The sequence below is a fragment of the Haliotis cracherodii genome, unplaced genomic scaffold, assembly GCF_022045235.1.
Source record: "Haliotis cracherodii isolate W230 unplaced genomic scaffold, xgHalCrac1.p SCAF_2, whole genome shotgun sequence".
Lineage (NCBI taxonomy): Eukaryota > Metazoa > Mollusca > Gastropoda > Lepetellida > Haliotidae > Haliotis > Haliotis cracherodii.
The window spans coordinates 64,293,162-64,307,216 of NW_027266275.1; the positions used below are offsets into that span (position 1 = coordinate 64,293,162).

General features: G+C 40.3%; 2 protein-coding genes across 3 annotated transcripts in view; one reads left to right on the forward strand and one right to left on the reverse strand.

Moving 5' to 3' along the window:
* The window catches only part of LOC139468350 (TATA element modulatory factor-like), a 36,528-nt gene extending 27,909 nt beyond the window's left edge, over window positions 1–8,619 (forward strand). For both annotated transcript variants that reach the window (XM_071250260.1, XM_071250261.1), the window contains 8 exons: window positions 275–467; window positions 859–928; window positions 1,156–1,248; window positions 1,647–1,757; window positions 2,057–2,209; window positions 3,193–3,318; window positions 3,919–4,029; window positions 5,239–8,619. In XM_071250260.1, the coding sequence (XP_071106361.1) occupies window positions 275–467; window positions 859–928; window positions 1,156–1,248; window positions 1,647–1,757; window positions 2,057–2,209; window positions 3,193–3,318; window positions 3,919–4,029; window positions 5,239–5,262 (881 nt within the window). In that variant the 3' untranslated portion in view covers window positions 5,263–8,619. The remainder of the gene's footprint in view (window positions 1–274; window positions 468–858; window positions 929–1,155; window positions 1,249–1,646; window positions 1,758–2,056; window positions 2,210–3,192; window positions 3,319–3,918; window positions 4,030–5,238) is intronic.
* A 2,022-nt stretch (window positions 8,620–10,641) lies between these two features.
* Window positions 10,642–14,038, reverse strand: LOC139469412 (ATP synthase subunit d, mitochondrial-like). The gene is made up of 5 exons (XM_071251577.1): window positions 13,882–14,038; window positions 13,000–13,096; window positions 12,156–12,233; window positions 11,599–11,661; window positions 10,642–10,955 (listed from the first exon to the last, which is right to left on the reverse strand). The coding sequence occupies exons 1-5, from the start codon at window positions 14,001–14,003 to the stop codon at window positions 10,794–10,796; spliced, it is 522 nt and encodes a 173-aa protein (XP_071107678.1). The 5' UTR covers window positions 14,004–14,038; the 3' UTR covers window positions 10,642–10,793.
* Window positions 14,039–14,055: the final 17 nt, after the last annotated feature.

Sequence of the window (14,055 nt, forward strand, 5' to 3'; positions counted from 1 at the left end):
CCTGTCAAAATTTAAGAATGTCCAGACAATATTTTTTAAAATGTCTGGACAGAAAAATTTAAATGTCCGGTAAGCAATATTTTAAACCGGATATTTGAGATTCCCAGTCGGACATTCCCAGCGCATATGACTGTTTCCGGACCACTGGTCAGAACCATTCCTGTGATAAACATCAACAATCAGCATGACGTTGAGCTCTCTGCCCACTTTAAGCTGACATGCATTCATATAACTGCGACATTGTACTGAAACCTGGTATGACCTCCTTCTCCAGCTGATGCCCAGGGCCAGCTTGCTATGGCCGTAGAGAAGGAAAGGTCAGTGAGCGAGAAGCTGATGGATCAGAACGTCCGTCTGACCACGCTGGAGTCCCAGACGGCGCGGCTCCGGCAGGAGAAGTCCCAGCTCCTGGCACAGGCCGAGATGGACAAGGCTAAGATTGAACTGTTGGAGGAATCGAAACTCAAGTGAGTGGACGAAATATAACCTGCCTGTATTTGTATGGAATTGTGGGGGCAGTTGTGATTAATATATACAATGTTCACAGGTGTTTTGTATGAACCAATTCTGTCTTTGAGTATCCATTTCGAATTAATAATTGACTTTCAGACTTTCCATTCTTTTTAACAGGAACGTGCCTGACTTTCAGTGATCTTTTAGAATATACTTTGCCAGTCCGTATGTTTATGTATGTATATACATGGAATTATATTTTGTTTTGCAATTATTTTTCTTATGTAGAACTGTGTTGTGTAGCGAAGAACAATTTCAATTCTGATTGTCAGTAATCCTACGGTACTTTTTAGGAATGATGATGATGATGATGATGATGATGATGATGATGAGTGTTGGTTGCAGTGAAATGGCTCAGGTTGATGCTGTCAAGAACAAGATGTCGAAGGAGATTACTGAACTCAAGAAAGACAAGGTAAGCTTTGCAGGAGAAGTAGAGACATGTAGTTCAGGAGTCAAAAACCCAAAGTTTGATTGCAGGTAAGAATACAGATCCCCAGCAGCCTATGCTTATCGTAAAAGGCGACTTATTGGATCGGGTGGTCATCCTCACTGACTTGGTTGATTGCATGTCATTGTTTTGGAGCAGTGAGGATGTCTAGCATGAGCTGCATGAGTGACCGAGTGATGTTGCTGCTGCAGGTGTTCCTGGAGACACAGGTGGAGATGGAGAAGATGAAGGTAGAAACGGAGAAGAAGAGGGTTGCCATGATGGAGGACCAGATCAGGCTGCAGGTAGGAATGCACAGGCAGGGGGATTTTAAGCTAGTAAAGGGTAGTTAAGAGTCTTGGGTCTAGCATTATGGGGCCAGCTATTGTATTTGGTGAAATCTTTGTCCAAGCTTGTCCCTCATAAGTCTTCGTTGCAGGCTTTTCTGCCTGATAAAAATTATTATTAATTGCTATTTAGGCAGCCATATTGTTTTCAGGCTGTAGGTGATCAGTGTTGTAAATATGTATGTGTGGTCAGTCAGTATCATGCAAGGTTTCAGTTAGTTGGTTATCGGAATGAGCATCTACTTAAGGATTTACCTTCCAGGGAATATTGGGGTACCGATACACGTTATTGTGGCCATTATGTGTAGTTGTGAGAAAAGAAATTCCGACAACTAGCAATGAAATGATGGTTCCAGGAGCGAGAAGGTCCCAAGTCCCGGGGCACACCCTCGCCAGTGTCCGTGTCCAGACAGGAGAGTGTCAGCAGCTTCCAGGCACATCCCGAGTTCCTCCCTGTGCTGCCACAGGTAGGTCATGGCACGCGATAATCTCATCCATGTGTCATTTGATATTCAAAAACATGAACACTAGTCGATAAAAGTCGATCCAAGGCTTGAGTTTTAAACTTTTATCATTAAGTGTTGATATATTTCATATCAAAACATACAAGAGTTAGATTCTGTGTACCATCCAAATGGTAAATAATCAGTGTCTTGATTGTAAAAAAGTACAGCTCGCCAGCTTCAGTGGCAGAGACTTTTGGGTCATAAGAGAACTGTCTAGTCGTATCTGTTCCCTGTGTAACTCCCTGTGATGCTTGCTGCAGGAGGATCTGTTAGAGCGGACGCTGATGCTGTCATCACCCAACGGCAGTAAGATGAACCTCTATGAGAGCCTGAGACAAAGCGGGGCGGCCACCCTTTTGGAGAACCTGCAGTCACAGTTGAAGCAGCGAGAGGGAGAGATCATCCAGCTACAGGTGACCATCATGTCAATGAGGTTTTAAACAGTGTGTCACTTTTATCTTTTATGTGGGAGGATAGCACAGGGGCACACAGGTTGTAAACCATTTTGAGGAACCCATGAGTATGTGTATGATGCTGGGCTCCACCCCTGACCTGCATATCCTGGCACACTTAAGGGAGACTACTCTGCATAGAGAATTGTGATGCCTTTCACTGGTGTGTCCTTGTTTAATCAAAGATTATCTAATTAAAAGTGATCTTTAAGATGTCGTACATCAGTTGGTACTTTTTCAATATTTGCCTAAAAAAGTCAGTGTTACTAAGGTTTGGATGAAAATAGGACATACAAATGTAATTGTATAGGTCCATTTAAGTGAATGATGATGGGGATAGATTTTAATGCTTTGTCAAATTTCCCCAGTGGTGATTCTGGGTTAGAAGAGGTCCTCAGTGACCCATGTTGTCATACACGGCTGCTTTATGTACAGGTGGTCAGACTTAGTGACTTGATGGTGTCATCATACCCCAACAGCTTGGATATTTGTTTATAATTTCAGTCTCTGGTTGTCTGGTCCAGGCTTCATTATGTATCGGCCGCCCTTATGTGGCTGGAATATTGCTCTATGCGGCATTAAACAACAGCCAAATAAACAATATCTTAGTAAGGCTAAAAAAAGTAATAGTCTTGTATCTCAGGCACCACTCGCATCATCATAAAGTCTGCCGCACGTTTTGTTTTTATTTCCATTTTCAAAAAAATATAAAAATCCTAATACTTAAACACAATGCACAAAAAAAATTGAAAATGGAAACAAAAACAAAAGGTGCAATGAACTTTATGATGATGTGGGCAGTGCCTGAGAACCAAGACTATTATTTTTTTTAGCCTAAATATTGGCCTGGTGGTCAGGTATCTTACAGATAGTCATCTGCATCGTAATCTGAATTTTCTTCAAACATAATGAAGACGTATTTACTTGAAATATTGATGTTGCAGAGTGAGATTGGATCACTTGAACGAACCCGAGAGTCAATGGCAAAGGAACTTGTAAATCTGACCAATCAGAATGAAGAGCTTGAGGAGCAGGTACAGGATTTGCCGCACGTGCAAGACCAGTACAGGGTATGTGCTCAGGAGTCACATATATACTAATAAGGGGGTGTGGGGGAGCCTAGTGGTTAAAGCATTTGCCAAAGACCCGAGTTCAAATCCCCACATGGGTACAATATGTGAAGCCCATTTCTGGTGTTCCCAGTTGTGATGTTGCTGGAATATTGCTAAAAGCAGCGTAAAACAATACTCACTCGCTCATATACTAATAAATACATTGCAAGTGTTTCAGGGGCATTTGATTGAATAACCAAGCAATAGTTTTTGTTGGAGTGTGAAAAACAAAATAGGCCACTCCCACTGACGGACTACTGTTTCTTGATTGGTCCATGCTCTCTGCCTCTGGCATTCATTCTCTTGATGAAGGAGTAAGCATATACTCTGAAACGTTTTGTTCCTCATAATAAAGAAGTTGACAAATTCTCTTCCTTATGTGTATCACTTCTAAATGCCTTTCAAAGACTTGATCCCTAGTATGAGTTATACAAGGTTGACTGTATACAAGATGTTATACAAACAACTTGTTATGGCATCAGTCCCCGCATGTGTTCAGTGTACTGTGCACATGATATGGAGACATGTCCAGTAAGATACAGTGTGTGATGTTGCCAGGATCTGGACCAGCGGTACAACGCCCTGCTGCAGATGTACGGGGAGAAGGTGGAGCAGGCCGAGGAGCTGAAGCTGGACCTGCAGGATGTCAAGGACATGTACAAGGCTCAGGTAGGCTGACGGCACTGTGGTAACACCCCGAATCGGATTCAGTGCACCTGCTTACACATCAATTCACCCAGTAGAGATGTAGGGGAGACAAAGCTCTCTGCTCCATTCTTGTGTCAACAACTGAACAGGGTGGTCAGGTAGCCTTGTGGTAAAAGTGTTCAATTTGCCACATGGGTACAATGTGTGAAGCCCATTTCTTGTGTCCCCCGCCGTGATATTGCTGGAATATTGCTAAACAAGGTGTAAAACCGTACTCACTTACTCTCTTACTCGCTAACATGTATTGATTACAAGATGTGAGACTCGATTAGTTACAGACAGCCGTCATATAGCTGGAATATTGCTGAGTGCGGCGTTAAACAACAACACCACGCCACGCCACACCACACCACGCCATGCCACACCACAAACAAACAAAACCAGATTTGATTTCATTCTTGTCATTGTACCCTGATGGAGTAGATCCGTTCTTGCACACACTGGTGTTACCTTTCCTTGATTCAGTTATTTACAGGTTGTAGTGATATAGCTGAAATATTGCTGACTGCTGCATAAAACAACATTCACTCATGTACATCAAGTGTGAGTGAGTGTATTTTGTTTGACGCTTCAGTCAGAAATATTCAAACTTCATAAAGATTATGAGCTAGGAATGGAAAACAATCAAAGCTCCTTTCAAAAGGAGTCCATTAACAGAGTTAGTCCTACTTTTGTAACAGGCAGACATGGACACTAGTCGGTTAGTCCAACACTAGTAACAATCTAGACAGACTAGTTGTGTAATCTCAAAATCTAGTTATCTTACATCACCACTAGACTTGTTGGATATGACCAGCGGTCTACCCCCGAGAGTGTATGGATACTTGGATGCAATGATTTCTGTGTGAATATTGCTCACCATTCAAACTTTCCGAGTCACATTGTAATATAGGAGCTCTTGTGGTAAATGCTGACTGGATGTGGAATGTCTTCAGCAGTAACAGTGTTGAATGTGTTTATTGAATATGCTGGTTCAATGTATTTGTTGAATATGATTGTTGAATGTGCTTATTGAATGTGATTGTTGAATATGCGGGTTGAATGTGTTTGTTGAATATGCTGATTGAATGTGTTTGTTGAATGTGTTTGTTGAATATGCTGGTTGAATGTGCTTGTTTATTTGGTTTGTTGAATATGCGTGTTGAATATGTTTGTTGAATGTGATTGCAGATTGACCACCTGTTGGCCAAGTGAGGACAAGAGACAAATGTGACAAGTGCAGTACTGGAGTATGGACGGACAGGCAGCTGGTGTTGACCATCAGGACGCTGCTTCAGACAGAGGCCCACCTCATCCCACCCCACAGACTCCTGTTGTTGCTGCAGTAAACATGCAGTAGCACTACCTTGACGTGGGAAATATGCAAAGGAAGAACCAGGTCCTTTACTTGGTGGTGTTGTGCTGCTTTAGTAAGAATCAAATATTGTGGTAGATGTTGCTGTTTTCTCCATAGTCTTCATTATTGCTGGGTCCAGATAGCAACACATATGTTGATGTCTTCTGTAGGAGTATAGTCAAACATTGCATAATATGGGCTAGTACGGTATAAACCAGAAATGGTCACAACCAGTATTACCTCCCCTTGACCTTGTACTGGGATCAGTTTGCATGGATTATTAAGTTCAGGTTCCAGGGATTGTTTCTGCAAGATGATGGTATCACGTATTCTTCACCGATGTGGGTCTGCCAAGTAAATACAGAGGGAAGGTGTACAACTGTTTTGAATTGGAGGACAAGCTACTGTTGCTGTAGTGGAAAGTTTTGAGACACCCACTATTAAATATAGTCATGACCATCACTTTTTCTGACTAAATAATGTATTGTAAACAAATCATGCAGTGAGCTTCCATATGTCGGTTATCATGAGAATTGTGTTGACAGGTGTCATAATACACATTACCTGTCATGGATGTAGATGTAGATGTAGATGTTGAACAGTCTAAATGAAAGGGGATGCATTCTCTCCTTTATCTGTCCTCAAGACATGGACCTTCTCCAAACAATCCTGTATGTTAGTTAAAGTCACAATATGTAAATGTAGTGTTGTAGTTTGTCATATTAAACATGTCAGATTTTCAACAATTAGAATATTGTTCGTAAGTAGATTTTGGAGGCCATCAAACTGTAACAACTTACCCATGGGGATGAAACGAAGTAATGAAACATCCTGGTACTTAAAGTCCTCGGTTCTAAAACTAATGAGTTCTTACAGCTACAAAGGGTAAAATAATCCAATAGTGCTTGCTGTTTGTCAGTGTGTGTTGCCAGACCCACAGTAGGCTGTCCCATGCGGTGGTGATGGGTGTTCATCTGGCTGCAGAGCTTGCGTGAAGGTTTACAGACTGGACACAAGGGCTGTCAGTGTGTCATGATTCACCCTAACAGCAGAACATCAACTCTGCCACAGTAGTACTGTATCAATATGGACATGAATACTAACAAATACTATTCTCGGACAGAGTGTACACGAGAACTCAAGCCATTTTTAATGTGCTGAATATGTTTGGGTATGGTCTTTGTTCCCATTGATGGAGTTTAGCTCCTTAAGGCTTAACAAAATAAAAGAATTGGTTCTTAGGCAATTGCTTTTGAAAATATAGTGCAGGCGGGTGGCATCTTTGTTATGGTTGTTCAAACTCGGATGTAACCAGATAAACACTTGTGTTCAATCAACCTGGGAAAGTGTCTCCCTACATAAATGTATTTCTTGATAGTAAAATACTGGAATACAGTGTTTGACTACCATTGGACTTTAAGGATATTTTGGGGTTTTGAAGAAAATGGAAATAAAAACGAAACGTGTGGCAAATTTTATGATGATGCAGGCAGTGCCTGAGAGCAACATGATGAGTTGTTCGGTATTGTATGGCAACCTTATTGTCAAGATGTCAATCTTAAGCCGACTATGCTTGTCGAAAGAGGCGACAAATGGAATCTTGCGGTCAGGCTCACTGACTTGGTTGATGCATATTATCATATTCCAGTTGCATGGATCAATGCTCTTGATGACAGTCACCGGATTGTCTGGTCCTGTCACGATAATTTACACACTGCAGTCATATAGCTGAATTATTTCTCAGTGCAGTGTTAAACAAACAAATATTGCAACAAAGTACAGTTCTTAACATTTTAGAGATAGAGACAGAATATCAAGATCCTGTTCACTGATACTCAACAGCTGGGTTTCCTAATGCATTGAGGTAACTGTGTGTTGATCTACGCTAGGATTATTGACATACTTTGTTGCTGGGGAAATAACCATGTGGGTTGTGTGATGGACAGTATTTTCTTACTACGACAAGTTGATTGGGCATTAATTTGTATGTGGCATCGTTTATAAGTCTTATTATTTAACAAACTAGGGTGTAATTTTGAAAAAGGGAATAATAATTGATGATTTAATATAGACTTAGGATCTAGATTGACCGTCTTAGATCGAGATCAATAGACCTTGTAACATATTCAGACTTTGAGAAACATACAATGAGCATTGTATATGTCAGTCATGATCATCCATCTCAACAATCAAGCTACACTTTTTCTGCCAGGCGACTGACGGGATCGGGTGCTCAGGCTCGCTGACTTGGTTGATACATGTTATTGTATCCCAATTGGATGGATTGATGCTCATGATGTCAATCACTTGATTGTCTTGTTCAGACTTGATTATCTACAGACCGCCGTCATATAGCTGGAATATTGCTAAGTGTCGCATTAAACAACAAACAAACAAATCCTCTGCATGACCTGTCTCTCTTCAGTTCCAGTTCAAGAGTTTTGTCCCCCCACAATGGACCCAAGGTGTGACTGACAGTTTAACAGTATCTTTACAGTTACATTTGCTTGCTTATGCTTGATGTTTTTAATCACTGATTGTTATTTTATAACAGTGATCAAAAGAGGGATTCGTATCACTTGGAAGCTGAATTATTTTATGTTTTAGGTCAAGTCTTCTGTGAACTTGTTCAGTGTTAACCAGCAGTGTGAAGCAGTGTTAAACATGCCATGTCTTTCAAAGCTCTGTGATTCATTGTTGTAGCAATGAAGTGCTTCTACACTATTGTCCAGTCCAGTGTATGTATATAGTTTGTTGCAGCCAGCTGTGCTTGAAATTGATCTTCAGTAACCCATGTTTGTTGTAAAAGGCGACTGACAGGATTGGGTGGTCAGGCTCACTGACTTGCTTGATGCATGTCATCATTTCCCAATCGCATAGATCGATGCTCATGATATTATTCACTGGATTGTCTGGTCCAGACTCAATTATTTACAGACCGCCGTCATCTGGCTGGAATATTGCTGAGTGTGGCGTTAACCAACAAACTGTGTGACCCTCCAGAAAAATATATAATTCTTGGTTGTAGTGGTGTCAGCAGCCAGGTGGCACTGATGTGTTTGATATATATCACAGGTATGCTTCTAGATATCATGACATGTCGGATGTAAATTATTTATTATTGTACATACACTAAGAGATGCCATGTGGTGTGAATACTTGTTATTATGGGGGATCAAAATGCTCTATAAGAGGGAAATAAAATGAAAATTATTAATGAACTTCCATTCCTTATTCTTTTCATACACTTCAGAAAAAATATGTCTGCAGTACAATGTGCAGGCATACCCAAGGCTTATTGTCAACGATTTGTTACTGGTTAAGTAAGGATGTGTCAAAAAACATGCCTGGTCATCTGTTGAATGATGACACATATAGAATGAAATTTTTGCCAACAATATCAAAGATCAAGTGTTAAAACTTTCCAATATTTACATGTGTGTCCTGTCACAAGCAGCAATGACACATTATTGAGACATTACAATAACCAGAGTGTTTTTCAATGCACATAAAACTGTGACCCTTGTGTTCAATTTTTCGTTGATTTTCAGTGCTTTCTGAAACATCACAACCAACAGCAATGTAGGTTGTTTACATAGCCTTGATCATCTAGTATCTGCAGCAGACTGGATTTATGCCATCCTCAATTATCCAGTGTTTCATATCTCTTTTATGATACCCAGGTCCCAGTTGCCAACATAGCTTCATTCATGGACGTGACATCAACATCTCCCTCTCTCTATCACTACCTTAGCATAGACTGTCTCTCGCTCTGTACTGAGTGGCGAAGCTTTGGTTGCCAATGGATACAGGGTACTGTAAGTCTTGAAATTAATGCAAGTGTGAATTAAATGCGAAAAATGCGAGTGGTCTTTGTTCGCATTAATGAAACTTTGCATTTATGTCTCCAAAATGACTACCAACAAACACTTTGGATAGTGGAAATACCATCTTGAATATAAACACAAACATGGTTTATTGAGCAGAAGTATATAGCCATGTCATTCAAAGAATAGGAAATACACAGTAGGCATCCGGTGAGTTATTACTGCGGGGGCCAAGAGTTCTATCCACTCGTGTAAAACTGGGAGTCACATTTTTTGTCCAGGTGATCAGCAGTCGTATTAATTTGGAGATGCATTAATTCCAAGATATACAGTATTTATCACAACAGCACATGTGGTGTCTCCTTTGGTACATGACTTTGTTTAAAATATGCCACTGTTCACCCAGCAGTGAATGGGTATCCAGTAGTATGACATGTATATCTGAATGTTAACCTGGCAGCTTGGATGTACACTCCCCAGGGAGCTGAGAATGAAAATTGAATGCACATTGATCCACTGACTGCCGCAAAGAGCCTGCTTGAGGATGTGATTTGGTGTTATAAAAATGCACATTATTATTATAACAGAATGGAGAATCACTTAAAGTACAACAGATAAGCTGCAGACGAAATGTATCCAACACTTTCTTATTACATGTTCTTTTACAAATTACAGAACATGTACTAGATATGAAACATCAATCCACAATGTTTGGAGGTCAGACACTTTGCACAAAATACTGACTCATCACTAAAGTGAACATGACATACACTTCGTTGGAAGATGAAGGCCATTGTTGAGTGAAGAGTTGCCTGCTCTTGATCCAGCAATGATCTGGATCATGAAGGTATGAAGACACCATGAAACACTACAGTTGGTTCTTGCAAGACTTGGGTACTGGTTACAATGTTCTGAGGTGAGGTGAGGTGAGGTGAAATGCAGTTTAATGTCATGTCCAAGATTATTGTACTTATATACATGATATAGCCACATGCATACACTTGTGTGTGTGTTGCTGCTTTTTCTAGTCCGAACTGATGTGAACTTATAGTGCTAGCCCAATGAGATACCATGCCGCAATTTAACATGAATACCCCACTCGGACACAGTATATTGACTCCAAGCTGACCAGTCCTTGTTTTAGCCCCTTTTTTGCCGTGCGCCAGACAGGGTAACAACAAGTACCATCTTTTTTACATCTTTTGGTATGACGCGGCCGGAGATCAAACCCCGGACCTTCCACACTCCGGGACGATGCTCTAGCACTAGACCACGGAGGGATCTCATGAAGTGTTTGATAACACTAAGAAACACTACAGTTGGTTCTTGGAAGACTTGGGTACTGGTTACAACGTTCTGAGAAACCAATCCAATATAATCTACATGATATAAACACAACCAAAAACAACCTTCGCAAACAAGAATTTATTCTAGTTCAGGACACAGTCAGAAATGTTGAACCGAATACATGTACAAATCTATCTTGAATGTTCCAGTCATACGGGTATCTGAAGTTACTGTCACACAATATTTCTGGCATAAATTTCCTACAGGACGTTTCATTACTTGATGTACTCGTGATCCTTGTGGCCAGGCTGTAGCATGGGGATGTGGGGCCAGAATGTGGGCTTGCTCACAGGGTCCAGACTCTTGTCAGGGAAGTAGTAGGCGTACATCTCGTGTGTCATCTGGTCGGGCGGAGGGATGCTCCCCAGCTTGTCCAGCTGTAAACATCAAGTCAAGAAAATGACTCACTTCACGTACAAGTGTTGGGAACTTCATAAAGTCATGTCCATTCAAATATGAAAAATACAGCAATGAACGCAGACTAGTTGAACCAATAAAACATGAGGAATGGAAAGCAACAAAACAGGAATTGTGTACTGAGTTGCTGAGATTTCATATTTATTAACTTATCCTGCATTGCTCCTTAATGCATTTAATGTTTTTTGCATTTTGACAGAAAGACAAAGCTGTTTTAACCAACTAGTTATGAGGCTAATTTCAGCCTCATAAATACATATATTATCAATACACAATAATTCAGATTAAGTTGGTTTTCAATTCACAAAATAGATTCCAGCATTCACAAGATGAACTCCGAAACAAACGATAAAACACATTGGTACTCCTCCACTTGATTCAAAATAAAACATGAGGATTATAATAAGGATAGTAACACCAGCAGCACCTCAGACTTAGTTCCTCGTGCTTCAATGGTTTTTTCTTTCGGAGGAGAATCACTGTACCCATAAAAATGGACTTCAAGCCACAAATGATTCAGTTATTTACACAGTTGGAATGTTCAGACAGACCAGCTGTCACCAACTTTGGAGTGAATCAGGTCTATACAGCAGATCAACTTACCATCATCCTGGCTTCCTTAATCTGTCCCTGAAGCACACCAACGAAAGCTTTGCTGTCAGCTTCCTGTCAATCCAGAACAATGCTGTATTTATTTACCATAAAAATAATATCACCAGGTTTGTCACATTTCAACACAAATTCAAAATGCCATCCATGGTAAATATTTCCTTTTGTATCGTTTTTGTTACACCTATCTTAACAATGCTTCACCGAGTTAACATGTAGCATCCCCAATAGAATCACAGCAATTGATAAACCTAAGTAAAATCATAATTCAGTAAGGAGGGTTTAACACCATCTTATTAACACCTACTTGAACAGCATTTCATAAACATCCGTGTAAATCGGGAAAGGATGCTGGACGTAAACATTTACCATTTTAGTGAAAACCACAAGCATGGACATGATGTTTAAGAATCTGGTGAATCTGTGATTCAAACACAACATGATAGGATTCTGGTACTCTGTGAATTACATGGCTTTAGATGACTGGACCACCTGTGCCCAACTATACATGATAACAACTGCTGCTTGACTTATAACAAATGCAAACTTACAGCCTTCTTCTCCTGGGTATCTACCTCCTGTAGCAAATTGTTCTTGTCTTTCGGAAATGGTACAGAAACATTCTGGTACTGGAAACATAGACATCAAGTTAGGAACCATGTTTTACCTAAATGGGTCGTTTTTTCTGTATGTGCAGTAAATGCAAGACATGTCTCTCAGAATAGTCCATAATGCTTCAACTTTATAATGTTCAAAACTAGAGTAAAAGTTGTTTTGAGCATTGTCAGCAATATTACAGCTATACAGCAGTTAGAATTGACACCTGAAAGTCTATGCTTGTTGCCAAAATGTGATTCAGTGGGTCTGGTGATGAGCCTCGGTGACTGGCTTCATTGCTTGTTAATGTCCCATGACCACTTTAATCTTATCACTTGAGTGAGTGAGTTTGGTTTTACGCCCCTTTTAGCAATATTCCAGCAATATCACGGCAGGGGGACACCAGAAATGGGCTTCACGCATTGTACCCATCACGGGAATCAAACCCCGGTCTTCGGTTTGACGAGCGAACGCTTTAACCACTAGGCTACCCGACTGCCCCATCTTATCACTTGGTCCTTTTCAATTATTTTACAGGCTGCTGTCATATCGCTGCGCTCTGTAAATCTTGCCTGATAGTATGCGCAACGACCTATGTTGTTTTACTTAGCTCCTTTGATAAGCATGTGAAACTGAGGCCCTCTTCTCATCTGTAATTTCCACAGTGTTTTATTTTAAGGGGGGGGGGGGGGGGGGGGCCATAAATTGATATGACTGAAGATAAATTTGTTCAGGTCAGGCTGTTTCAGGCATCCATCACATATCACATATAAGATTATGAACATAAAAATGTTTTACCTGTTTTTCAAACTGTTCTGCAACAGCAGCGTTTGCAAGTCTAGCTTTGTAAAACGAAAAGTCAAGCTTAGGCAGGCTCTCCGGATACTGGTGGACCCTGGAACAAAATCAAGTGTGTCAAGACTTCTTTGTCACAGCTACACTGGAAGCTAACACCTACAAAACAAATGTTCAGCGGATACAGTTGAGTAAGTCCCAATTAGAAATATACCTCTTCCTACAAATTGAAAGATACGCTGAAAAAAAGAAATCACCTACACCAGTACACAATAGTAACACATATCTTAGTGTCTATTATATCAACTCTGAACACTGAACATAAACATGGATATGCAATGGGGACATTTCTAATCAATTGAAAGGCTGTTGGTGTTGTCATGGGCACTACGAAAATGTACAGGTAAAATCACAGGTACCTTATGTTCACAGAAACATAGCTTACCCTGGTAATAAATTTCACATTGTAACTTAAACTCATTCATGTGTGCAACATGCCTCAAATATGATGTTTATTAAATCCCCTACAATTCTGACTTTAGCAGTGTTAATATTGGCCAGCTTGTGTACATTTTTGTACTCTGATTTTGGTAAGGGTATATTTCTGTAGCGGTGTGCAGGCCATTACTCCCAACAGCATATATATGTGAAGGGGTTTATTCATCAGTCGGGAGATGTAAATAATACTAAATATTGCATATATACTCATTTCGTATCCTAATTAAAAACGAATAACTAAAATTGACAAATGAACACAGATGTCAACAGGTAGATCTACAGTTTAGTATTTTCCATTGACATTGAAAAGAAGTATTTGACATTCATGCCAACAGAATTCTATTGCAAACAAATATATTTCTGGATAGCAAAGTAAATGAACAAGACCTGTTTACAATGCTCTCTGATTTTGCTTTGAAGGCTCTAAAGAAATCCCGCTGGTTGGCTGGGACCCTTTCAGCAAATGCTGTCCAATCGACAGCTGATTTTGCAATTCTTCTAGCAGCCATCCTCGCAGCGTGTAAATGGCGACGGAGAGACTGACCTTGCCCTCAACCAAGG

Excerpts from the sequence above, each read along its gene's own strand:
- LOC139469412 (XM_071251577.1), bottom strand. The coding sequence starts at position 14,003 with ATGGCTGCTAGAAGAATTGCAAAATCAGCTGTCGATTGGACAGCATTT. Across the intron at positions 12,234-12,999 it reads CAGAACAGTTTGAAAAACAG|TACCAGAATGTTTCTGTACC; the intron begins GTAAAACATTTT and ends CTATGTTTCCAG. Across the intron at positions 11,662-12,155 it reads ATACCCAGGAGAAGAAGGCT|GAAGCTGACAGCAAAGCTTT; the intron begins GTAAGTTTGCAT and ends CTGGATTGACAG.